This window comes from Caloenas nicobarica, chromosome 35 (genome assembly GCF_036013445.1).
Source record: "Caloenas nicobarica isolate bCalNic1 chromosome 35, bCalNic1.hap1, whole genome shotgun sequence".
In the NCBI taxonomy this organism is placed as follows: Eukaryota; Metazoa; Chordata; class Aves; order Columbiformes; family Columbidae; genus Caloenas; species Caloenas nicobarica.
Window position 1 is genome coordinate 457,000 of NC_088279.1, and position 26,380 is coordinate 483,379.

The window sequence follows — 26,380 nt, forward strand, 5'->3', positions numbered from 1 at the left end:
GGGATGTGGCTCCGCCCCCGGCCACGCCCCCCGACCCCACCCCATCCCGCAGCTGAGCCGCAGGAACCGAGCGCGGACGGGAGGTACTGGGTTACTGGGACTTACTGGGCTTACTGGTGTCGCTGGAGTTATGGGAGTTACTGGCGTCGCTGGTGCTGGAAGTGACTGGGATTGCTGGAGTCGCTGGTGTTACTGGAGGTGACCGGAGTTGGTGTTGCTGGTGTTACTGGGGTTACTGGGGAGCGGCTGGAGTCACAGGTGTTGCTGGAGTTGCTGGTGTTACTGGAGACTGGGCATTACTGGAGTTACTGGTGCTGCTGGGGTTACTGGTGTGAACTAGTGCAGTTGCTGCTATTACTGGTGTTACTGGAGACTGGGCATTACTGGAGTTACTGGTGCTGCTGGGGTTACTGGTGTGAACTAGTGGAGTTGCTGCTATTACTGGTGTTACTGGAGACTGGGCATTACTGGAGTTACTGGTGCTGCTGGGGTTGCTGCTGTTATGGGGGTTACTGGTGTGAACTAGTGGAGTTGCTGCTATTACTGGTGTTACTGGAGACTGCATGTTACTGGAGCTACTGGGATTACTGGTGTGGACTAGTGCAGTTGCTGCTATTACTGGTGTTACTGGAGACTGCATGTAACTGGAGTTACTGGGGTTACTGGTGTGGACTAGTGGAGTTGCTGCTATTACTGGTGTTACTGGAGACTGGGCGTTACTGGAGTTACTGATGTCGCTGGAATTTTTGGGCACTGGGGTTATGGGTGTTGCTGGAGAGTGGGGTTACTGGGGGTTAGTGGGAGATTACTGGTGTTACTGGGGGTTACTGATGTTAATGGGGACTGGGAGGATGAAGCTTCTGCAGTTAGTGAGAACTGGGGGGTTAGTGGGAGGTTACTGGGGGTTACTGGTGTTACTGGGAGTGCTGGTGTTACTGGGGGCTTACTGGGGGGTTACTGGTGTTACTGGGAGTGCTGGCGCAGGGCCATACAAGGGTGCTGGGGGTCACGGTGTCCCTGTGTCCCCAGGGGTGTCCGTGATTCTCAGTCCGTGTTCCCACCGATGTCCCCTGTGGGTGTCCCTGTGCCCCCTGGGTGTCCCCACAGGTGTCCCTGTGTCCCTTGCGTTCCCCGTTTCCCTCCCACCATGTCCATGTGTCCCCCGGGTGTCTCCTGTGGGTGTCTGTGTGTCCCCTGCATGTCCACGAGTCCCTTGTGCTGTCCCTGTGTCCCCTGGGTGTCCCCGAGGGTGTCTGTAAGTCCCCCGCGGGTGTCCCTGTGTCCCTTTCGTGTCCCAGGGGATGTCCCCAGGTGTCCCCACGGCTGCCACGTGTCCCCTTCCCGCAGGACCATGACCCCGGGGCTGCCGCTGCTGCTGCTGGCACTGGCGCTGCGGGGGGGGGCGGGGATGTCCCCCGGGTCCCCCCCGGGCCCCCCTTGCGGGGCAGCGGCGCTCGTGGCCATCCTGGGGCGTCTGCGGGAGCTGGAGGGACAAGTGCGTGCGCTGCAGGGACAGTGCGGGGACAACCGGGGACCTCAGGCTGGCACCGGTATGTGGGGGACATGGGGGGATATGGGAGGGTCATGGGGATATGAGGGGACATGGGGATGTGGGGACATGGGACATGTGAGGGGACATGGGGGGATAAGGGGACATGGGGACAAGGGGGGAAGTGGGGATGAGGGGACGTGGGGACATGGGGGGGCTCATGGGTATATGTGGGATGTGGGGACATGGGACATGTGAGGGGACATGGGGGGGACACAGGGATGGGTGGGTCATGGGTGTGTGTGGGATGTGGGGACACGGGACATGCGAGGGGACATGGGGGACACACAGGGATGGGTGGGTCATGGGTGTGTGTGGGGTGTGGGGACACGGGACATGTGAGGGGACATGGGGGGGACACAGGGATGGGTGGGTCATGGGGACACAGGGGATGTTGGAGGACGTGGGGACATGGGGCATGTGTGGGGGGATGCGGAGGGGACACGGGGGGTGACATGCAGGGGGCCGGGTGGGGGACCACGTGACCTCGTCACCCCCTCCTGTCCCCACAGGACACACGCTGGCGCGGGAGCTCTGTGACCCCCCGACCGGGGAGGGCTGCGGCTGCCCCCCCGCGTCCCGCTCCGTGTCCCCCTCCGTGTCCCCCCCGTGTCCCCTGGGCTGCAGTGACCAGGGTCGCTGCCGGGGGGGTCGCTGCCGCTGCTTCCCCGGCTTCACCGGCCCCACGTGCGCCACCCCCGCCTGTCCCCCTGGCACCGGGGGGCCCCACTGCACCCTCGGTGTGTCCCCAGGTGTCCCCGAGGCTTCCCAAGTGTCCCCAGGGTCCCCAGTGCTCCCCGAGCGTCTCCACCCCAGTGTTCCCAGTGCCCTCCCTCCTGTCCCCACAAGCCACGGTGAACCCTGATGCTACCTGGGTATTACCCCCAGTGTCCCCTGGTGTCCCCCAGTGCTCGCCCAGTCCTCCCAGTGTCCCCCGGTGTCCCCCAGTGTCCCCCGGTGTCCCCCAGTGCCCTGGCCCTGAGTGTGCCTGTGGTGTCCCTGTCCTGTGGGTGCCATACCCTGGTGTCCCCATGGCTTGGGTGACCTTGTTCCTTCGGTGTCCCCTACATGTCCCTGTGGTGTCCCCAGCCAGTGGGTGCCCTGTCCTGTGGGGTCCTCCTGGTGCCCCAGTCCCAGGGTGTCCCCATCCCATTGGTGCCCCACTCTGTGCTGTCCCCAGGGTGTCCCCATCCCTTGGATCACCAGGGTGTCCCCATCCCAGCTTGTCCCTGTCCCAGGGTGTCCCCAGGGTGTCCCCATCCCTTGGATCACCAGGGTGTCCCCATCCCAGCTTGTCCCTGTCCCAGGGTGTCCCCAGGGTGTCCCCATCCCTTGGATCACCAGGGTGTCCCCATCCCAGCTTGTCCCTGTTCCAGGGTGTCCCCAGGGTGTCCCCATCCCTTGGATCACCAGGGTGTCCCCATCCCAGCTTGTCCCTGTCCCAGGGTGTCCCCAGGGTGTCCCCATCCCTTGGATCACCAGGGTGTCCCCATCCCAGCTTGTCCCTGTCCCAGGGTGTCCCCAGGGTGTCCCCATCCCTTGGATCACCAGGGTGTCCCCATCCCAGCTTGTCCCTGTCCCAGGGTGTCCCCAGGGTGTCCCCAACCCTTGGATCACCAGGGTGTCCCCATCCCAGCTTGTCCCTGTCCCAGGGTGTCCCCATCCCTTGGATCACCAGGGTGTCCCCATCCCAGCTTGTCCCTGTCCCAGGGTGTCCCCAGGGTGTCCCCATCCCAAGGGTCCCCCGTTCTGTGGTGCCCCAGGGTGTCCCCGCGGTGGCACCCACTGATGGAGCTGTGTCCCCACAGAGATCCCTGCGGTGACACCGCGCTTGGCCACCCGCAACCAGACGTCCTTCCGTGTCACCTGGCCCCGTCCAGCCGTGCCAGTGGACGGCTACCACGTGTCCCTCATCCCCCTGGTGAGCTGGGGATGGGGACAGGGGTGGTGACACCGCACTGGCCCGGTGTGGTGGCCGCAATGTGGCCATCATCCCCAGGATGAAGTGACATCTGTGGCCACCTGCTGCAGCCCTGCTTGGGGACACCATAACATGTCCCTACGGTGTCCCCAGCATGTCCCCTGCTGTCCCCAGAGCAAGCCAGTGGTTGAAGCCGCTGCTGCCTGACTCAGGGATGGGGACATCTCCCCAGTGTGTCCCTTGTCCCCAGGATGAGCTGTGGTGGTGTCACCCATCTGCTGCCTGGCTTAGGGATGGTTCTCCCCAGTGTCCCCAACGTGTCCCTTGTCCCCAGCATGAGCCACTTTCCTTGCAGCCCTGCTGGGGAACAAGGACATGTCCCCTCCCCGGTGTCCCCAGCATGTCCCCAATGTGTCCCCCTAGCCCCAGGACAAGCGTCCAGGGCGAGGACGTGTCCTCACCGCATTGTCCCCAGTGTGCTCCTCCTTTGCTGTCCTCAATGTGTCCCCATCGTGTCCCCAACACGTCCCCCAGCCCTGGAGAGCTCTTGGCTGTGGCCACCTGCCTGATCCAGGGCCAGGTCCCACCGTGGTGTCCCCAGCATGTCCCTTGTCCCCAGGATGAGCCGGCAGCAATGACTACCCACGAGCTGCCCGGCTCCGCCGTCACCTTCGAGGTGACAGGGCTGTCACCTGGCCATGCCTTCGAGCTCTTCATCCAGCCCCAGCGGGAGAAGCACCTCGGGGCACCCGGGACCCTGCGCGTCCGCACCCGTACGTGTCACCCGCCTGGCGTGGGGACCACGAGGGGACAACATGGGGACGGGGACAACATGGGGATGGCAACGAGTGTGGGCATGGGGACAGGGATGGGGACAACGTGGGGATGGTGGTGGGTGTGGGCATGGGGACAGCTGTGGGGAGGGTGGCGGCATGGTCATGGGTGTGGGGACAGCGATGGGGACAGCATGGACATCAGGGGTCTGTGTGTCCCCTTGGGCCCGTCTATCCTCATTTGTCCCTGTGGTCCATGTGTCCCCATGGGCTTGTCTGTCCCCAGGGGTCTGTATGTCCCCTGGGTTTGCATGTCCCCACATCTCCTGGTCCTTCCCTATGTGTCCCTCCATTGCCCGGGTCTGAATGTCCCCAGTCTGTCCCTGTCTGTCTCTCTGTCCTAGTCTGTCTCCATGAAGCCAGGTGTCCATGGTCTGTCCCTAGGGGTGTCCCCAGTCTGTCCCAGTGCATACATCTGTCTCCGTCCCTTCCTGTGTCCCTCCTTCCCTGTGTCCCCGCACGGGGCTCTGGCAGATGGGGACGTCTGGGGACCCGTGGATGACACGGGTCCCCTTTGCTCTCGCAGTGCTTGCCCAGACACCACCTGCCCACAGGGGGACCCCAGGGTCCCCTCAGGGTCCTCTGGGCTCCCCGGCGCCACCAGTGGCCCCAGCGTCGCCGCCAACCCGAGGGTCTCCAGCATCCCCAAGATCCCCAGGGTCACCAGGGTCCCTGGGATCACCGGCTTCACCAGCATCGCCGGATCTGTCCTTGGGGTCACCAGGGTCCTTAGGTTCACCAGGGTCCCCGGCATCTCCAAGGTTTCCAGGATCCCCAGCATCTCGAGGGTCTCCAGGGTCCCCAGCGTCCCCAAAGTCCCCAGAGGCACCAGCATCCCCAGTGTCCCCAAGGTCACCTGCATCTCCAGGGTCCCCAGCACCACCGCAGTCCCCTGTATCACCTCCATCCCCATGGTCTCCGGCGTCACCAGCAGCCCCACTGTCCCCAGTGCTCCCAGGTGGCCCATCCCTGCACGACCTGGTGGCCAAACTGTCCTCCTACAACGGCTCCTTGCTGCAGCGCCTGGAGAGCCACCTAAGGGCCACCAACTTCCCCCTCCGGGGCAACCAAACAGTGCCAGCGGTGGCCCGCGCCATCCTCTCCTACCTCCTGCGCCGCAGCCCGGCCCTGCTGCGTCACCAGCTCCCCCGCCAGAGCCCCCACCCCAAGCCCCAGCTGGTGCCGGGGGCCGCTGGGGAGGCTCTGGTGGAGCTGGATGGGCTGCGGAGCCACGTGGAGACTGTGGTGATTCGGTACCGGCTCCTGGATGAGCCAGCGGGGGCCGAGGGGGAGCTCCAGGTGCCGGGGGACACGGCGGTGGTTCGGTTGCCGGGGCTGGTGCCGGGGGCCAGGTACCGGGTGGAGGTGCACGGCGTGGTGCGGGGACACGTCTCCAAGTCCTACACGTTCCTGGTGACGGCAGGTGGGTGATGGGGACAGAGACAGGGACACAGTTGTGTGGGGACGGCCCATAACTGCTCTTCTGGGTGCAGGGGCAGGTGGCACCGAGGAGCCCCCGCTGGGCTGGGAGCACATGTACGAGCTGGAGCTGACAGAGCCCCAAGGTGCCGTCGCCAAAACAGGTACCATCAGGTGGCCCATGGCAGCACCGGGAGGGAGATGGGTGTTCGGGGTCATCTGGTCTTGGTAGACAAGTTGGGGATGGATTTTTGGGTGGGTGGTTGGATGGATGGATGGTGGTTTGATTGATGGAAGGTTGGGTAGATGGGTGGGTGGGTGGAAGGATGGGTGGATGCTTGGATGTGTAGATGGAATGTTGGATGGATGGAAGAAGGAAGGATGATGGTTTGATTGAAGGTTTGATAGACAGGTGGGTAGAAAGGTGGATGGAGGGATGGTTGGCTGGGTGCAAAGATAGGTGATTGAATGGATGTGTGAATGGATGGAAGGATGGATGGATGATGGTTTGATTGATGAAAGGTTGGATAGACAGGTGGATGGACGGAACAGGCAGAAGGACACACGGGTGGGTGGATCTTCATCTCCTGCTCTGTGCTGTCTCCATCGCAGTGCCGGCCCCACCGTCAGAGGAACCACCATCCCGGCCCCGCCTGGGCGAGCTTGTGGTTTCCCGTGTCACCCCGAGCTCCGTAGAGCTGGAGTGGAGCGTCCCTGAGGGCACCTTTGACTCCTTCACGGTGCAGTACAGGGATGCACAAGGACAACCTCAGGCACTGGCAGTTGATGGTGGGTCCCGCACGGTGACCGTGCCTGGGTTGTCACCATCCCGCCGCTACAAGTTCAACCTGTATGGGGTGTGGGGTCGGAAGAGGGTCGGTCTTGTCTCCACTGATGCCGTCACAGGTGAGGATGACACTGGGCCCCGTCTGTGTCCCCTGCGGGTGTTGGGCTTGGAGCACATCAGGAGCTTTGGGGGGTTCTTTGACCCTGAGGGATGTGGGAGGACCATCTGGCCCTTGATTCGGTGCTGGGGTTGGGTCAGAGGGGTGGAGGGTTGTTGATGTGGAAGGGTGGGTGATTGGCCGAGAGTGTGGATGGCTGATCGGATGGTGGGGAGGTGGATGAACTGGGACTGGATGGGTGGATGGATCATGGATGGATAGATGCGTGGATGAATTGCTGGGATTGGATAGATCATGGATGAAGGGGATTTTTGGATGGGCGACTTGAAAAATGTTTGGGTGGTCTGATTGCTTGATGGTTGGTTTCATGGCTGAACAGATGAGTGGATGGAAGTGTGAGTGGTCAGATGGACAGTCAGACTGTTTAACAACCAGGCAGGTGGACGGTTCTGTGCTTGGAACATTTGCTTCATGGATCCATGAACTGATGTGAGGGAGATGGGTCATGGAGAGGAAGTGGATGGAAGGAAGTGTGGGTGGGTGGGAAGACACATGGATGGACAGATGGATGGAAGGACAGAGTTCTGTCTGACTGGTAGGATGAACTGCCATACAAAGAGATGGCTGGATGGATGGCTGGGTGCGTGGACAAAGAGCTGCAGGAATGAGAAATGGATGGAAACGAGATGGTTGGGTGAGTGGAGTGATGGCTGAGGGATTAGATGGGTATAGCAGGGGGTGGAATGACGGATGGATGGATGGAGAAACGTCTGTCCCCAGTGTGTCCTGCATTGTGCTGTCCTTGTTGCAGCTCTGGCCCTGCGAAAGGAGGAACCACCATCCCCACCGCAACTGGGCGAGCTCATAGTCACCCATGTTGCCCCTGACTCGGTGCAGCTGCAGTGGAGCGTCCCCGAGGGCACCTTTGACTCCTTCACGCTGCAGTACAGGGATGCGCAAGGGCAGCCGCAGGTGCTGCCCGTGGACGGGGGCTCCCGCACGGTGACCGTGCCGGGGCTGTCACCGTCCCGCCGCTACAAGTTCAACCTGTACGGGATGTGGGGTCGCAAGCGTCTGGGTCCCGTCTCCACCGATGCTGTCACAGGTGAGGTCCTGTGGGCACCCTGTGGACCGTTTCAGAGATGATGTTTGGTTTGGGTGGAGGAAGAGCTTGGACAGGACCTGTCCTGGTCCCTTGGGTCTGGTGGGAACCGGGAACATCTCTTGGGGGTGAACAAGGGTGTGGATGCTGGGATGGGTGTGTGCAATGTTGGAGGGTTGTGTTGGACAGACAAGCGGATGGATGCATGGATGGACAGATGGATGCATGGATGGACAGATGGATGCATGGATGGAGAGTTGATAACTGGTTGCATGAAGGATGTGGACAGACCTGGCAGGATGAATGTTTGGTATCTGGCTGGAAGGGTTCATCCATTGTGTCCTCTCCATTGCAGCTGCAGCCGAACCAGAGGAGGCACCACCATCCCCTCCCAGCCTGGGCGAGCTCACGGCCTCCCACATCAGCCCCGACTCCGTGCAGCTGCAGTGGAGCGTCCCCGAGGGCACCTTTGACTCCTTCACGCTGCAGTACAGGGATGCGCAAGGGCAGCCGCAGGTGCTGCCCGTGGACGGGGGCTCCCGCACGGTGACCGTGCCGGGGCTGTCACCGTCCCGCCGCTACAAGTTCAACCTGTACGGATTGTGGGGTCGCAAGCGTCTGGGTCCCGTCTCCACCGATGCTGTCACAGGTGAGGTCCTGTGGGCACCCAGTGGACCCTTTTGGAGATGATGTTTGGTTTGGGTGGAGGAAGAGCTTGGACAGGACCTGTCCTGGTCCCTTGGGTCTGCTGGGAACCGGGAACATCCCTTGGGTGTGAACAAGGTTGTGGATGATGGGACGGCTGGGTGGAACATTGGAGAGTTGGGTTGGACGGAGAAGTGGATGGAGGGATGGATGCATGGATGGATGGATGGACAGATGGATACATGGATGGATGGACAGAGGATAACTGGTTGCATGAAGGATGTGGACAGACGTGGCAGGATGAATGTTTGGTATCTGGATGGATGGGTTGATCCATTGTGTCCTCTCCATTGCAGCTGCAGCTGAACCAGAGGAGGCACCACCATCCCCTCCCAGCCTGGGCGAGCTCACGGCCTCCCACATCAGCCCCGACTCCGTGCAGCTGCAGTGGAGCGTCCCCGAGGGCACCTTTGACTCCTTCACGCTGCAGTACAGGGATGCGCAAGGGCAGCCGCAGGTGCTGCCCGTGGACGGGGGCTCCTGCACGGTGACCGTGCCGGGTCTGTCACCGTCCCGCCGCTACAAGTTCAACCTGTACGGGATGTGGGGTCGGAAACGTCTGGGTCCCGTCTCCACCGATGCTGTCACAGGTGAGGTCCTGTGGGCACCCTGTGGACCGTTTCAGAGATGATGGTTGGTTTGGGTGGAGGAAGAGCTTGGACAGGACCTGTCCTGGTCCCTTGGGTCTGGTGGGATCTGGCAACATCTCTTGGGTGTGAACAAGGGTGTGGATGCTGGGATGGGTGTGTGCAACAGTGGAGGGTTGGCTTGAACAGACAAGCGGATGCGTGGATGGATGGATGCGTGGATGGATGGATGCGTGGATGGATGGATGCGTGGGCAGATGATAACTGGTTGCATGAAGGATGTGGACAGACCTGGAAGGATGAACATTTGATAACTGGATTGATGGCTGGATCGGTTGATCCATTGTGTCCTCTCCATTGCAGCTGCAGCTGAACCAGAGCAGGAACCACCATCCCCTCCCAGCCTGGGCGAGCTCACGGCCTCCCACATCAGCCCCGACTCCGTGCAGCTGCAGTGGAGCGTCCCCGAGGGCACCTTTGACTCCTTCACGCTGCAGTACAGGGATGCGCAAGGGCAGCCGCAGGTGCTGCCCGTGGACGGGGGCTCCCGCACGGTGACCGTGCCGGGGCTGTCACCGTCCCGCCGCTACAAGTTCAACCTGTACGGGATGTGGGGTCAGGAGCGTCTGGGTCCCGTCTCCACCGATGCTGTCACAGGTGAGGTCCTGTGGGCACTTTTTGGATAATTCGGGAGATGACCTTTGGTTTGGGTGGAGGAAGAGCTTGGACAGGACCTGTCCTGGTCTTTGGGTCTGCTGGGAACCGAAACATCTCTTGGGTGTCAACAAGGGTTTGGATGTTGGGATGGGTGGGTGGAACACTGGAGGGTTGGCTTGGACACACAAGTGGATGGAGGCATGGATGCATGGACAGATGATAACTGGTTGCAAGAAGCATGTAGAGAGCCCTGGAAGCATGAATGTTTGGTGTCTGGCTGGAAGGGTTCATCCATTGTGTCCTCTCCATTGCAGCTGCAGCCGAACCAGAGGAGGCACCACCATCCCCTCCCAGCCTGGGCGAGCTCACGGCCTCCCACATCAGCCCCGACTCCGTGCAGCTGCAGTGGAGCGTCCCCGAGGGCACCTTTGACTCCTTCACGCTGCAGTACAGGGATGCGCAAGGGCAGCCGCAGGTGCTGCCCATGGACGGGGGCTCCCGCACGGTGACCGTGCCGGGGCTGTCACCGTCCCGCCGCTACAAGTTCAACCTGTACGGGATGTGGGGTCGGAAACGTGTGGGTCCCGTCTCCACGGATGCTGTCACAGGTGAGGTCCTGTGGGCACCCTGTGGACCATTTTGGAAATGACGTTGGCTTTGGGGTGGAGGAAGAGCTTGGACAGGACCTGTCCTGGTCCTTGGGTCTGGTGGGATCTGGCAACATCTCTTGGGGGTGAACAAGGGTGTGGATGCTGGGATGGGTGTGTGCAATGTTGGAGGGTTGGGTTGGACGGAGAAGTGGATGAATGCATGTATGGACAGATGGATGCATGGATGGATGGATGGACAGAGGATAACTGGTTGCATGAAGGATGCAGAGAGACCTGGCAGGATGAATGTTTGGTGTCTGGCTGGATGGGTTGATCCATTGTCCCCTCTCCATTGCAGCTGCAGCCGAACCAGAGGAGACACCACCATCCCCTCCCAGCCTGGGCGAGCTCACGGCCTCCCACATCAGCCCCGACTCGGTGCAGCTGCAGTGGAGCGTCCCCGAGGGCACCTTTGACTCCTTCACGCTGCAGTACAGGGATGCGCAAGGGCAGCCGCAGGTGCTGCCCGTGGACGGGGGCTCCCGCACGGTGACCGTGCCGGGGCTGTCACCGTCCCGCCGCTACAAGTTCAACCTGTATGGGATGTGGGGTCGCAAGCGTCTGGGTCCCGTCTCCACAGATGCTGTCACAGGTGAGGTCCTGTGTGAGGTCCTGTGGGCATCCTGTGGACTATTTCGGAGATGGCATTTGGTTTGGGTGGAGGAAGAGCTTGGACAGGACCTGTCCTGGTCCCTTGGGTCTGGTGGGATCTGGCAACATCTCTTGGGGGTGAACAAGGGTGTGGATGCTGGGATGGGTGTGTGCAACATTGGAGGGTTGGCTTGAACCGACAAGTGGATGGATGGAAGGATGGATGGAAGGATGGATGGACAGACGATAACTGGTTGCATGAACAATGTAGAGAGACATGGAGGGATTAATGTTTGATATTTGGATGGATGGGTTGATCCATTGTGTCCTCTCCATTGCAGCTGCAGCCGAACCAGAGGAGGCACCACCATCCCCGCCCCAGCTGGGCGAGCTCACGGCCTCCCACATCAGCCCCGACTCCGTGCAGCTGCAGTGGAGCGTCCCCGAGGGCACCTTTGACTCCTTCACGCTGCAGTACAGGGATGCGCAAGGGCAGCCGCAGGTGCTGCCCGTGGACGGGGGCTCCCGCATGGTGACCGTGCCGGGGCTGTCACCGTCCCGCCGCTACAAGTTCAACCTGTATGGGATGTGGGGTCGCAAGCGTCTGGGTCCCGTCTCCACCGATGCTGTCACAGGTGAGATCCTGTGGGCACCCTGTGGACCCTTTTGGAGATGATGTTTGGTTTGCATGGAGGAAGAGCTTGGACAGGACCTGTCCTGGTCCTTGGGTCTGGTGGGAACTGGGAACATCTCTTGGGGGTGAAGAAGAGTTTGGATGCTGGGATGGGTGTGTGCAACACTAGAGGGTTGGCTTGAACAGACAAGCGGATGCATGGATGGATGGACAGATGGATGCATGGATGGAGAGTTGATAACTGGTTGCATGTAGGATGCAGAGAGACCTGGCAGGATGAATGTTTGGTATCTGGATGGATGGGTTGATCCATTGTGTCCTCTCCATTGCAGCTGCAGCCGAACCAGAGCAGGAACCACCATCCCCTCCCAGCCTGGGCGAGCTCACGGCCTCCCACATCAGCCCCGACTCCGTGCAGCTGCAGTGGAGCGTCCCCGAGGGCACCTTTGACTCCTTCACGCTGCAGTACAGGGATGCGCAAGGGCAGCCGCAGGTGCTGCCCGTGGACGGGGGCTCCCGCACGGTGACCGTGCCGGGGCTGTCACCGTCCCGCCGCTACAAGTTCAACCTGTATGGGATGTGGGGTCGGAAACGTCTGGGTCCCGTCTCCACGGATGCTGTCACAGGTGAGGTCCTGTGGGCACCCTGTGGACCGTTTCAGAGATGATGGTTGGTTTGCATGGAGGAAGAGCTTGGACAGGACCTGTCCTGGTCCCTTGGGTCTGGTGGGATCTGGCAACATCTCTTGGGTGTGAACAAGGGTGTGGATGCTGGGATGGGTGTGTGCAACACTGGAGGGTTGGCTTGAACAGACAAGCGGATGCGTGGATGGATGGATGCGTGGATGGATGGATGCGTGGATGGATGGATGCGTGGGCAGATGATAACTGGTTGCATGAAGGATGTGGACAGAACTGGAAGGATGAACGTTTGATAACTGGATTGATGGCTGGATCGGTTGATCCATTGTGTCCTCTCCATTGCAGCTGCAGCTGAACCAGAGCAGGAACCACCATCCCCGCCCCAGCTGGGCGAGCTCACGGCCTCCCACATCAGCCCCGACTCCGTGCAGCTGCAGTGGAGCGTCCCCGAGGGCACCTTTGACTCCTTCACGCTGCAGTACAGGGATGCGCAAGGGCAGCCGCAGGTGCTGCCCGTGGACGGGGGCTCCCGCACGGTGACCGTGCCGGGGCTGTCACCGTCCCGCCGCTACAAGTTCAACCTGTACGGGATGTGGGGTCAGGAACGTGTGGGTCCCATCTCCACCGATGCTGTCACAGGTGAGGTCCTGTGTGAGGTCCTGTGGGCACCCTGTGGACCATTTCGGAGATGATGTTTGGTTTGGGTGGAGGAAGAGCTTGGACAGGACCTGTCCTGGTCTTTGGGTCTGCTGGGAACCGAAACATCTCTTGGGTGTCAGCAAGGGTTTGGATGTTGGGATGGGTGGGTGGAACATGGAGGGTTGGCTTGGACACACAAGTGGATGGAGGGATGGATGCATGGACGGATGGATGCATGGATGGACAGATGATAACTGGTTGCAAGAAGCATGTAGAGAGCCCTAGAAGCATGAATGTTTGGTGTCTGGCTGGAAGGGTTCATCCATTGTGTCCTCTCCATTGCAGCTGCAGCCGAACCAGAGCAGGCACCACCATCCCCTCCCAGCCTGGGCGAGCTCACGGCCTCCCACATCAGCCCCGACTCGGTGCAGCTGCAGTGGAGCGTCCCCGAGGGCACCTTTGACTCCTTCACGCTGCAGTACAGGGATGCGCAAGGGCAGCCGCAGGTGCTGCCCGTGGACGGGGGCTCCCGCACGGTGACCGTGCCGGGGCTGTCACCGTCCCGCCGCTACAAGTTCAACCTGTACGGGATGTGGGGTCGGAAACGTGTGGGTCCCGTCTCCACGGATGCTGTCACAGGTGAGATCCTGTGGGCACCCTGTGGACCATTTTGGAGATGACGTTGGCTTTGGGTTGCAGCAAGAGCTTGGACAGGACCTGTCCTGGTCCCTTGGGTCTGGTGGGAACTGGGAACATCCCTTGGATGTGAACAGGAGTGTGGATGTTGGGATGGGTGTGTGCAACATTGGAGGGTCGGGTTGGACAGACAAGCGGATGGATGCATGGATGGACAGATGGATGCATGGATGGACAGATGGATGCATGGGTGCATGGATGGACAGATGATAACTGGTTGCATGAAGGATGCAGAGAGACCTGGCAGGATGAATGTTTGGTGTCTGGCTGGATGGGTTGATCTATTGTGTCCTCTCCATTGCAGCTGCAGCCGAACCAGAGGAGGCACCACCATCCCCTCCCAGCCTGGGCGAGCTCACGGCCTCCCACATCAGCCCCGACTCCGTGCAGCTGCAGTGGAGCGTCCCCGAGGGCACCTTTGACTCCTTCACGCTGCAGTACAGGGATGCGCAAGGGCAGCCGCAGGTGCTGCCCGTGGACGGGGGCTCCCGCACGGTGACCGTGCCGGGGCTGTCACCGTCCCGCCGCTACAAGTTCAACCTGTACGGGATGTGGGGTCGGAAACGTGTGGGTCCCATCTCCACCGATGCTGTCACAGGTGAGGTCCTGTGGGCAGTTTTTGGATAATTCGGGAGATGACGTTTGGTTTGGGTGCAGCAAGAGCTTGGACAGGACCTGTCCTGGTCCCTTGGGTCTGGTGAGAACTGGGAACATCCCTTGGTTGTGAACAAGGGTGTGGATGCTGGGATGGGTGTGTGCAACACTGGAGGGTTGGCTTGAACAGCCAAGCGGATGCATGGATGGATGGATGCATGGATGGATGGATGCGTGGATGGATGGATGCATGGACAGAGGATAACTGGTTGCATGAAGGATGTGGACAGACCTGGAAGGATGAACGTTTGATAACTGAATGGATGGCTGGATCGGTTGATCCATTGTGTCCTCTCCATTGCAGCTGCAGCTGAACCAGAGCAGGAACCACCATCCCCGCCCCAGCTGGGCGAGCTCACGGCCTCCCACATCAGCCCCGACTCCGTGCAGCTGCAGTGGAGCGTCCCCGAGGGCACCTTTGACTCCTTCACGCTGCAGTACAGGGATGCGCAAGGGCAGCCGCAGGTGCTGCCCGTGGACGGGGGCTCCCGCACGGTGACCGTGCCGGGGCTGTCACCGTCCCGCCGCTACAAGTTCAACCTGTACGGGATGTGGGGTCGCAAGCGTCTGGGTCCCGTCTCCACCGATGCTGTCACAGGTGAGGTCCTGTGTGAGGTCCTGTGGGCACCCTGTGGACCATTTTGGAGATGACGTTTGGTTTGGGTGCAGCAAGAGGTTGGACAGGACCTGTCCTGGTCCCTTGGGTCTGGTGGGAACTGGGAACATCCCTTGGATGTGAACAGGAGTGTGGATGCTGGGATGGGTGTGTGCAACATTGGAGGGTCGGGTTGGACAGACAAGCGGATGGATGCATGGATGGGCGGATGGATGCATGGATGGGCGGATGGATGCATGGATGGACAGATGGATGCATGGATGGACAGATGGATGCATGGATGCATGGATGGACAGATGATAACTGGTTGCATGAACGATGCAGAGAGACCTGGCAGGATGAATGTTTGGTATCTGGATGGATGGGTTGATCTATTGTGTCCTCTCCATTGCAGCTGCAGCCGAACCAGAGGAGGCACCACCATCTCCTCCCAGCCTGGGCGAGCTCACGGCCTCCCACATCAGCCCCGACTCGGTGCAGCTGCAGTGGAGCGTCCCCGAGGGCACCTTTGACTCCTTCACGCTGCAGTACAGGGATGCGCAAGGGCAGCAGCAGGTGCTGCCCGTGGACGGGGGCTCCCGCACGGTGACCGTGCCGGGGCTGTCACCGTCCCGCCGCTACAAGTTCAACCTGTACGGGATGTGGGGTCGGAAACGTCTGGGTCCCGTCTCCACCGATGCTGTCACAGGTGAGGTCCTGTGTGAGGTCCTGTGGGCACCCTGTGGACCCTTTCGGAGATGATGTTTGGTTTGGGTGGAGGAAGAGCTTGGACAGGACCTGTCCTGGTCTTTGGGTCTGCTGGGAAGCGAAACATCTCTTGGGTGTCAACAAGGGTTTGGATGTTGGGATGGGTGGGTGGAACATTGGAGGGTTGGCTTGGACAGACAAGTGGATGGAGGGATGAATACATGGACGGATGGATGGATGGATGGACAGATGATAACTGGTTGCATGAACAATGTAGAGAGACATGGAGGGATTAATGTTTGCTATCTGGATGGATGGGTTGATCCATTGTGTCCTTTCCATTGCAGCTGCAGCCGAACCAGAGGAGGCACCACCATCCCCTCCCAGCCTGGGCGAGCTCACGGCCTCCCACATCAGCCCCGACTCCGTGCAGCTGCAGTGGAGCGTCCCCGAGGGCACCTTTGACTCCTTCACGCTGCAGTACAGGGATGCGCAAGGGCAGCCGCAGGTGCTGCCCGTGGACGGGGGCTCCCGCACGGTGACCGTGCCGGGGCTGTCACCGTCCCGCCGCTACAAGTTCAACCTGTACGGGATGTGGGGTCGCAAGCGTCTGGGTCCCGTCTCCACCGATGCTGTCACAGGTGAGGTCCTGTGGGCACCCTGTGGACCCTTTCGGAGATGATGTTTGGTTTGCATGGAGGAAGAGCTTGGACAGGACCTGTCCTGGTCCTTGGGTCTGGTGGGAACTGGGAACATCCCTTGGGTGTGAAGAAGAGTTTGGATGCTGGGATGACTGTGTGCAACACTGGAGGGTTGGCTTGAACAGACAAGCGGATGCATGGATGGATGGATGCATGGATGGATGGATGCATGGATGGATGGATGCGTGGATGGATGGATGCATGGGCAGATGATAACTGGTTGTGTGAACGATGTGGACAGACCTGGAAGGATGAACATTTGATAACTGGATTGATGGCTGGATCGGTTGATCCATTGTGTCCTCTCCATTGCAGCTGCAGCTGAACCAGAGCAGGAACCACCATCTCCTCCCAGCCTGGGCGAGCTCACGGCCTCCCACATCAGCCCCGACTCCGTGCAGCTGCAGTGGAGCGTCCCCGAGGGCACCTTTGACTCCTTCACGCTGCAGTACAGGGATGCGCAAGGGCAGCTCGAGTCCCTGCTTGTGGATGGATCGATGCACACGGTGACCGTGCCGGGGCTGTCACCGTCCCGCCGCTATAAGTTCAACCTGTACGGGATGTGGGGTCGCAAGCGTCTGGGTCCCGTCTCCACCGATGCTGTCACAGGTAAGGTCCTGTGGGCACCCTGTGGACCATTTTGGAGATGACATTTGGTTTGGGTGCAGCAAGAGCTTGGACAGGACCTGTCCTGGTCCCTTGGGTCTGGTGGGAACTGGGAACATCTCTTGGGGGTGAAGAAGGGTGTGGATGCTGGGATGGGTGTGTGCAATGTTGGAGGGTTGGGTTGGACGGAGAAGTGGATGAATGCATGGATGGACAGATGGATGCATGGATGGATGGACAGATGATAACTGGTTGCATGAAGGATGTGGACAGACCTGGCAGGATGAATGTTTGGTATCTGGATGGATGGGTTGATCCATTGTGTCCTCTCCATTGCAGCTGCAGCCGAACCAGAGGAGGCACCACCATCCCCTCCCCAGCTGGGCGAGCTCACGGCCTCCCACATCAGCCCCGACTCCGTGCAGCTGCAGTGGAGCGTCCCCGAGGGCACCTTTGACTCCTTCACGCTGCAGTACAGGGATGCGCAAGGGCAGCCGCAGGTGCTGCCCGTGGACGGGGGCTCCCGCACGGTGACCGTGCCGGGGCTGTCACCGTCCCGCCGCTACAAGTTCAACCTGTACGGGATGTGGGGTCGGAAACGTCTGGGTCCCGTCTCCACCGATGCTGTCACAGGTGAGATCCTGTGGGCACCCTGTGGACCATTTTGGAGATGACGTTGGCTTTGGGTTGCAGCAAGAGCTTGGACAGGACCTGTCCTGGTCCCTTGGGTCTGGTGGGAACTGGGAACATCCCTTGGATGTGAACAAGAGTGTGGATGTTGGGATGGGTGTGTGCAACATTGGAGGGTTGTGTTGGACCTACAAGTGGATGGATGGAAGGATGGATGGAAGGATGTATGGACAGACGATAACTGGTTGCATGAACAATGTAGAGAGACCTGGCAGGATGAATGTTTGGTGTCTGGCTGGATGGGTTGATCCATTGTCCCCTCTCCATTGCAGCTGCAGCCGAACCAGAGGAGACACCACCATCCCCTCCCAGCCTGGGCGAGCTCACGGCCTCCCACATCAGCCCCGACTCGGTGCAGCTGCAGTGGAGCGTCCCCGAGGGCACCTTTGACTCCTTCACGCTGCAGTACAGGGATGCGCAAGGGCAGCCGCAGGTGCTGCCCGTGGACGGGGGCTCCCGCACGGTGACCGTGCCGGGGCTGTCACCGTCCCGCCGCTACAAGTTCAACCTGTACGGGACGTGGGGTCAGGAACGTCTGGGTCCCATCTCCACAGATACTGTCACAGGTGAGGTCCTGTGGGCACCCTGTGGACCGTTTCAGAGATGATGTTTGGTTTGGGTGGAGGAAGAGCTTGGACAGGACCTGTCCTGGTCCCTTGGGTCTGGTGGGAACTGGGAACATCCCTTTGGTGTGAAGAAGAGTTTGGATGCTGGGATGGGTGTGTGCAACACTGGAGGGTTGGCTTGAACAGACAAGCGGATGCATGGATGGATGGATGCGTGGATGGATGGATGCGTGGATGGATGGATGCGTGGATGGATGGATGCGTGGGCAGATGATAACTGGTTGCATGAAGGATGTGGACAGACCTGGAAGGATGAACGTTTGATAACTGGATTGATGGCTGGATCGCTTGATCCATTGTGTCCTCTCCATTGCAGCTGCAGCTGAACCAGAGCAGGAACCACCATCCCCTCCCCAGCTGGGCGAGCTCACGGCCTCCCACATCAGCCCCGACTCCGTGCAGCTGCAGTGGAGCGTCCCCGAGGGCACCTTTGACTCCTTCACGCTGCAGTACAGGGATGCGCAAGGGCAGCCGCAGGTGCTGCCCGTGGACGGGGGCTCCCGCACGGTGACCGTGCCGGGGCTGTCACCGTCCCGCCGCTACAAGTTCAACCTGTACGGGATGTGGGGTCGGAAACGTCTGGGTCCCGTCTCCACCGATGCTGTCACAGGTGAGGTCCTGTGGGCACCCTGTGGACCATTTTGGAGATGACATTTGGTTTGGGTGCAGCAAGAGCTTGGACAGGACCTGTCCTGGTCCCTTGGGTCTGGTGGGAACTGGGAACATCTCTTGGGGGTGAACAAGGGTGTGGATGCTGGGATGGGTGTGTGCAATGTTGGAGGGTTGGGTTGGACGGAGAAGTGGATGAATGCATGGATGGACAGATGGATGCATGGATGGACAGATGGATGCATGGATGGATGGATGGACAGATGATAACTGGTTGCATGAAGGATGTGGACAGACCTGGCAGGATGGATGTTTGGTATCTGGATGGATGGGTTGATCCATTGTGTCCTCTCCATTGCAGCTGCAGCCGAACCAGAGGAGGCACCACCATCCCCTCCCAGCCTGGGCGAGCTCACGGCCTCCCACATCAGCCCCGACTCCGTGCAGCTGCAGTGGAGTGTCCCCGAGGGCACCTTTGACTCCTTCACGCTGCAGTACAGGGATGTGCAAGGGCAGCTCGAGTCCCTGCTTGTGGATGGATCGATGCACACGGTGACCGTGCCGGGGCTGTCACCGTCTCACCGCTACAATTTCTACTTGTATGGGATAGTGGGGCAGAAACGTGTGGGTCCTGTCTCCCTTGGCACTATCACAGGTGAGGGGCTGTACGGGACCCTTCCATGTCGCCGTTGGGTGATGGGTTTGGCGTATGAGCGGAGCTTGGGCAGGAACCGTCAGGTCCCTTGGGGCTGGTGGGACCTGGGAACGTCACTTGGTCGCTGTCTGGGGAATGAATGGAGAGCTGGGAACAGGTCGGGCGGCAGGGATGAAGGGATGGATGGAAGGATGTTTGTGGGATGGATGTTGGGACAGAAGCAGGGATGGAAGGATGGATGGAAGGTAGGGTGGATGGATGAAGGGATGGGAGGAGGCAAGTTGAAGGAACTGGGGGATATATGATGGATGGTGTTTGGCTGGTTGAACGGACAGATGATTGGACAGAGGGAAGGATGGATGGAGGTATGGATGGTTCAAGGTACATGGAGCGTGGGTGGATGTTTGGAGGAATACTTGGTTGGTGGATGGATGGATCATGGAATCACAGAACAGTTTGGGTTGAAGGGACCTCCAAAGCTCATCTAGTCCAACCCCTGCCATAAACAGGGACATCTTCACCCAGACCGGGCTGCTCAGGCTGCTCAGAGCTCCATCTTTTACACCCTGCACTGTGTCCTCTCCATTGCAGCTGCAGCCGAACCAGAGCAGGCACCACCATCCCCGCCCCGCCTGGGCGAGCTCACGGCCTCCCACATCAGCCCCGACTCGGTGCAGCTGCAGTGGAGCGTCCCCGAGGGCACCTTTGACTCCTTCACGCTGCAGTACAGGGATGCGCAAGGGCAGCCGCAGGTGCTGCCCGTGGACGGGGGCTCCCGCACGGTGACCGTGCCGGGGCTGTCACCGTCCCGCCGCTACAAGTTCAACCTGTATGGGATGTGGGGTCGGAAACGTCTGGGTCCCGTCTCCACCGATGCTGTCACAGGTGAGGTCCTGTGGGCACCCTGTGGACCTTTTCAGAGATGGCATTTGGTTTGGGTGCAGCAAGAGCTTGGACAGGACCTGTCCTGGTCCCTTGGGTCTGGTGGGATCTGGCAACATCTCTTGGGTGTGAACAAGGGTGTGGATGCTGGGATGGGTGTGTGCAATGTTGGAGGGATGGATGGATGGATGGATGTTTAGATGGTTGGTTGAATGGGTGGATGGATGTTTAGATGGTTGGTTGAATGGGTGGACGGACTGAGGTTTGGCTGGACAGATGGATGGATGGATGATTGGATGGATAGAAGGGTGGATGGATGGAAGGGTGGACCATTATAGATGCAGGCAGAAGAATGTGTGGGCAGGTGGACAGGCACATGGCTCTGGAGGAGACGCAGCGTGGATGGATGAGGGATGGGTGGGTGGAGAGAGAGATGTGAGGTGACTGGATGGTCAGATGTGTGGCTGCACGGATGGAAGGTTGGATGGAGAGCTGGATAGATGGATGGGTGGTTCTGTGGATGGGAGGGATCCTGGGATGATTGGTTTATTGGACAACTGGATGGTTGGGTGGTTAATGGATCATTGGACCGTTGGATGGCTTGACGGTTGGGTGGTTGATGGCTGGACAGCTGGGTGGTGGGGTGGGTGGGAGGGTGCATGGCTGGGTAGGTGGATGAATGCTTGATGGATGGACAGTTAAACGGTTGGTTGGACAGACGGATGGACTATTGTGATGCATGGGTGGTTGGATGGACGGTCGGAGGGTTGGACGATTGGTGGTCGGACAACCGGAGGCTGGACAATCGGACGGTTGGGCGGTTGATGCTTGGATGGTTGATGGTTGATGGTTGGACGGCTCCTGACTGGACGCCTGGGTGGCTGGTTGGGACACTGGGGTGCTGGAGCCCTGGGTGGGGTGTCCCCAGTTGGGAGGGTCCCCTGGGGGCTGGGGGGGGCCCGAGGTGCACCAGGGGGGTGGGGGGGTCCATGGGGGTCTCTGTTTCTGTGGTGTCGGTGGCCAGAGGAGGTGGCATTGGGTGGGCTCCGTGGGCTTGGGGGTCATGGGGGTCTTTGGGGGGTTTTGGGGTGTCAGTGGCCCCGTGCCCCCCGCAGGCGCCCCAGGGACGCTCTGGGCAGGGACCGTGTGGCCCCGCAGTGCCCGGCTGCACTGGGCGCCCCCCCGCGCCCCCCCGGCCGGCTACGACCTTGTCTACGGCCCCCCCGGGGGTCCCCAGCAGGTAACGACCCCCCTGGAGCACCCCAAAAACCCCAGACCCCACCCTGGGCACCCCAACACCCCCCCGGGACCTCAGAACCCCACTCTGCACCCCAATACACCCTTAGAGCCCCCCAATACGCCCTTAGAGCCCCCCAGTGTCCCCCCCAAGACCTAAATAAGCCCCTGGTGACCCCAAAAAATGCCCCAGGGACCCCAATAACCCCCTGAATACCCCAATAATGACTTGGGGACCCCAATAATGACTTGGGGACCCCAATATCCTTTGTAGGACCCCCAATACCCACTCAGAGCCCCTCAATCTCCCCCCCCCCCGAGACATGAATAAGTCCCTGGGGGGCCCAAATAACAGGCAGGGCACCCCAATAATGACTAAAGGGGCCCCAACACCACCCCCGGGGACCCCAGTACCCCCTTGGGGACCCCAATGACAGCCAGAGGACCCCAACAGTGCCCCCTCAGGCACCCCGGTTCCCCCTGTGCCCCCCCAGACGCTGCGGCTGCCCCCCGAGGCGACGTCCCATGAGCTGTGGGGGCTGGAGCCGGAGGGACATTATGGGGTGCAGCTGTGGGGGCGGGGGGGGGACACCCCCCAGCCCCCCCTGGAGACGACCTTTGACACCCGTGAGCCGGACGCCTGGGTCCCTGGGTGGGGGGGGAGCGGTGGGGGCTTCCCTGGGTGGGGGGCCCCCTGGGTCCCTGTGGGGGGGGCGGGAGGGGTCCCTGGGCGGGTGGGGGGTCCCTGGGTGGGCCCCTGGGTGGGCCCCTGGGTTGGGGAGCGGGGAGTCCCTGGGTGGAGGGCACCCAGATGCTTGGGTTCCTGGGTGGGTGGGGGACGGGGGGTGTTCTTGGGTGGGGGGCAGCAGGACGCCGGGGTCCCTACACCCGCCGTCCCCCCGCCAGCCGCCCTCCCTCACCCGCACCCCCGCGACTGCGCCGAGGAGCAGCTGAACGGGCCGGGGCCCTCGCGCGAGACCCTCGTCTTCCTCGGGGGGGACCCGCGGAGGCCCCTGCGCGTCTTCTGCGACATGGACACTGACGGTGGCGGGTGGCTGGTGGGCGACTGGGGGCAACTGGGGGCACTGGGGCGCTGGGAGGGGCTGGGGGCGACTGGGGGCGCTGGGGGCAACCGGGGACACTGGGGCGCTGGGAGGGGCTGGGGGGCAACTGGGGACACTGGGAGGGAGTGGGGGCAACTGGGGACACTGGGGGCACTGGGAGGGGCTGGGGGGCAACTGGGGACACTGGGAGGGAGTGGGGGCAACTGGGGACACTGGGAGGGAGTGGGGGCAACTGGGGACACTGGGGGCACTGGGAGGGGCTGGGGGGCACTGGGGGCGCTGGGAGGGGCTGGGGGGTAACTGGGGGCAACTGGGGACACTGGGGGCACTGGGAGGGGCTGGGGGGTAACTGGGGGCGCTGGGAGGGGCTGGTGGGCAACTGGGGGCGCTGGCAGGAGCTGGGAGCACTGGGAGGTGCTGGGGGGCAACTGGGGGCAACCGGGGACACTGGGAGGGAGTGGGGGCAACTGGGGACGCTGGGGCGCTGGGAGGGGCTGGGGGGCGACTGGGGGCACTGGGGGCAACTGGGGGTGCTGGGAGGGGCTGGGGGCCGACTGGGGGCACTGGGGGCACTGGGAGGGGCTGGGGGGCGACTGGGGGCACTGGGAGGGGCTGGGGGCAACTGGGGGCACTGGGGACACTGGGAGGGAGTGGGGGCAACTGGGGACACTGGGGGCACTGGGAGGGGCTGGGGGGCACTGGGGGCACTGGGGGGCACTGGGGACACTGGGAGGGAGTGGGGACACTGGGGACACTGGGAGGGGCTGGGGGACACTGGGGGCAACTGGGGACACTGGGAGGGAGTGGGGGCAACTGGGGGCACTGGGAGGGGCTGGGGGGCACCTGGGGCGCTGGGGGGCACTGGGAAGCGCTGATGGGTAACTGGGAGGCACTGGGGGCTGCTCTACAGGGTGTGGAGGGGTTATGGGGGGGTTGGGGGCACCGAGGGAAACAGGGGGAGACTGGGAGGTACTGGGGGGTCCTGAGGGGTTATTGGGGGGTCCTGGTGGGCACTGGGGGCTCTGGGATGGCAATAGGGGGCATGTGGGAGCAACTGGGCGGTTTGGAGGGGAACTGGGGGGCACCGGGAGGGCCTGGGGGTCCCTGGGGGGTGTTGGGCTCCCCCCGAGCTCGCCCCCCCCAGGTGTTCCAGCGCCGCCAGGACGGCGGCACCGATTTCTGGCGGGGGTGGGACGACTACGCTCGCGGCTTCGGCAACGTCAGCGGCGAGTTCTGGCTGGGTGAGGGACCCCGGCGTCCGGGAGACGGGACCCCGCATTGGGGGGGACCCAGATGTTTGGGGAGACCTGGGGGGGGGAACCTGGCCATTCCGGGGGGACCCAAGTGTCTGGGAGGGGGCTCAGGTGTTTGAGGGGATTTGGGGGGACCCTGGTGTCTGGGGAGGGGACCCCAGTACCTGGGTGGGTCTTGGGAGGGACCCCAGTGTCCGGGAGGGACCCCGATGTTCTGGGGGAAAACCCAGATGTTGGGGGGGGACCTGGGCATCTGGGTGGGCCTGAAGGGGTGTCTGAGGGGGTTTGGGGGGGACCCACGTGTCTGGGGTAACAGCCAGATGGATGTGGGAGCACAGGGAACGAGGCGCTGGGAGGGACCCAGGCGTTCTGGGGGGATTTGGGGTGCAGGGAACGAGGCGCTGGGAGGGACCCAGGCGTTCTGGGGGGATTTGGGGTGCAGGGAACGAGGCGCTGGGAGGGACCCAGGCGTTCTGGGGGGATTTGGGGTGCAGGGAATGAGGCGCTGGGAGGGACCCAGGCGTTCTGGGGGGATTTGGGGTGCAGGGAACGAGGCGCTGGGCGGGACCCAGGCGTTCTGGGGGGATTTGGGGTGCAGGGAACGAGGCGCTGGGAGGGACCCAGGCGTTCTGGGGGGATTTGGGGTGCAGGGAACGAGGCGCTGGGAGGGACCCCGGCGTTCTGGGGGGATTTGGGGTGCAGGGAACGAGGCGCTGGGAGGGACCCAGGCGTTCTGGGGGGATTTGGGGTGCAGGGAACGAGGCGCTGCACGCGCTGACCGCCGGGACCCCCACGGAGCTGCGCGTGGACCTGCGCACCCCGCACGACGCCGCCTTCGCCCGGTACCGCGGCTTCGCCGTCGCCGGCCCCGAGGACCATTATCGGCTGCGCCTGGGAGGCTACAGCGGCACCGCGGGTGCGGGGGGCTGGGGGTCCCCTGGGGGCCTTTGGGGGGTTCCTGGGGGTGTCCTGGAAGGGGCTTGGGGGGGTCCCGAGTTGAGGTTTGGGGCGTTCTAGGGTGGTCGTGAGGGGTCTTGGGGGGTCACGGGGGGTCCTGGGGGGACTTTGGCCCATCAATGGGGTCCCTGGGGGGCTTTGGGACGTCTCGGGGGTCGTAAGAGAGGGGGGGTCTTGTGGGGTCCTAGGGTGGGCTTGGGGATCATGAGAGGTTTTGGGGGGACCTGGGGGTTCTTGGGATCCCTTGGCTCATGAGTGGGGTCCCATGAGGGGGCCTTGGGGGTCCTGGAGGTGTCCTGGAGGGGTTTTGGGGGGTCCCGAGTTGAGGTTTGGGGCAATCTGGGGTGGCTTTGGGAGATGCAAGGGGGCTCGTGGGTTCTTGGGGGGGTCCTGGGGGTTCTTGGGGGTCCCTTGGCTGATGGAGGGACCACGAGACGGTCTTGGGGTCTCCAGCGCTGGAGGGGAGGGGGCGCGTGGGGTCCTTGGGAGGGTCTTGGGGGATCTCGGACCTCGGGGTGGGCCGGGGCGGGGGTTCCCTGGGGGGGTCCCGGGGCTGACAGCATCCCCTGCAGGCGACGCGCTGTCCTACCACGCGGGCAGCCCCTTCTCCACGCGGGACCGGGACCCCCGCGGCCGCCCCCGTCCCTGCGCCGTGGCCTACGCGGGCGCCTGGTGGTACCACAACTGCCACTACGCCAACCTCAACGGCCGCTACGGGACCCCCCGGCTGCACCAGGCACGGGACACGGGGGCAGCTGAGCGGGGGGCGCGTGGGGCAGACCGTGGTTAATAGGGGCCGTAGCGGGGGGCATAATGGGGTCTATAGGGGCCACAGGGGGTTGATGGGGAAGAGGTGGATGTGTGGGCGCTGCACCCCCATAGGGGATGGGGGCCCTGTGGGGGCTGCAGAGCCACACACCCTATGGGCTCCATAGGACCCACGACCCTATAGAGGCACCTCAGGTCTGCTCTGCCCCGGTGGGGGGACTCTGTAGGAGTGATAGGCATGGGGAACTAGGGCACCTAGAGGGGTATGTAGGGGTCTCTAGGGTACCTATAGGGGTCAATAGGGGGTCTATAGGGCACCTATAGGGCCTGATGTCCCCCCGGTTCTCCCCAGGGCATCAACTGGTTCCCCTGGAAAGGCTTCGACTTCTCCATCCCCTTCACCGAGATGAAGCTGCGGCCGCAGCGTGACTGAGGGACCCCGGTGTCCGGGGGGACCCAGGCATCCGGGGGGGGACCCAGGCAGGAGGTGGAACTTGGAGGGGGGGTCAGAGGTGAAGCCTTTATGGGGGTTGGGGACAATAAAAGCTGCTGTGACCCCCCCTCCCCCCGAGGAACCCAGGAGTTCGGCACCGTGAGGAGAGGAGGGGGGGACCCAGGCGTCCGGGAGGGGACCCACCCCAAGTGGTTTAGGGGATGTCTTGGGATCTCTTCTGTCCATGTCCCTTGAGTGTCCCCACGTTCCCAATGTCCCTTGTGTCCCATGTCCCCTCCTGTGTCCCTTGTGTGTCCCCTCGAGTGTCCCCATGTCCCCTTTGGCTTCTGTCACTGTCCCCGTGTCACCTCTGGTGTCCCCAGCCCCTGCCCCGAGGGCCCCAAGAGTGCCCGA

General features: G+C 62.2%; 1 protein-coding gene across 9 annotated transcripts; it reads left to right on the forward strand.

The window, feature by feature from the left end:
• On the forward strand, positions 1 to 26,346 carry TNXB (tenascin XB). 9 transcript variants are annotated; one of them, XM_065654758.1, is made up of 35 exons: positions 1 to 83; positions 1,348 to 1,550; positions 2,062 to 2,289; positions 3,358 to 3,470; positions 4,090 to 4,243; positions 4,830 to 5,726; positions 5,797 to 5,886; positions 6,335 to 6,628; positions 7,439 to 7,732; positions 8,085 to 8,378; positions 8,731 to 9,024; positions 9,385 to 9,678; positions 9,993 to 10,286; positions 10,627 to 10,920; positions 11,261 to 11,554; positions 11,886 to 12,179; positions 12,540 to 12,833; positions 13,179 to 13,472; positions 13,834 to 14,127; positions 14,488 to 14,781; positions 15,194 to 15,487; positions 15,834 to 16,127; positions 16,503 to 16,796; positions 17,133 to 17,426; positions 17,756 to 18,049; positions 18,426 to 18,719; positions 19,080 to 19,373; positions 19,965 to 20,258; positions 21,371 to 21,495; positions 21,986 to 22,118; positions 22,398 to 22,549; positions 23,700 to 23,796; positions 24,563 to 24,724; positions 25,338 to 25,501; positions 25,886 to 26,346. In XM_065654758.1, exons 1-35 carry the CDS (start codon positions 4 to 6, stop codon positions 25,964 to 25,966), a joined length of 8,853 nt encoding a protein of 2,950 aa, XP_065510830.1. In that variant the 5' UTR covers positions 1 to 3; the 3' UTR covers positions 25,967 to 26,346. The 9 variants fall into 9 exon arrangements, with proteins under 9 accessions (XP_065510830.1, XP_065510832.1, XP_065510834.1 ...); XM_065654760.1 differs by having other exon boundaries at positions 5,803 to 5,886; XM_065654762.1 differs by having other exon boundaries at positions 8,085 to 8,320; positions 8,967 to 9,024; positions 25,886 to 26,345.
• Positions 26,347 to 26,380: the final 34 nt, after the last annotated feature.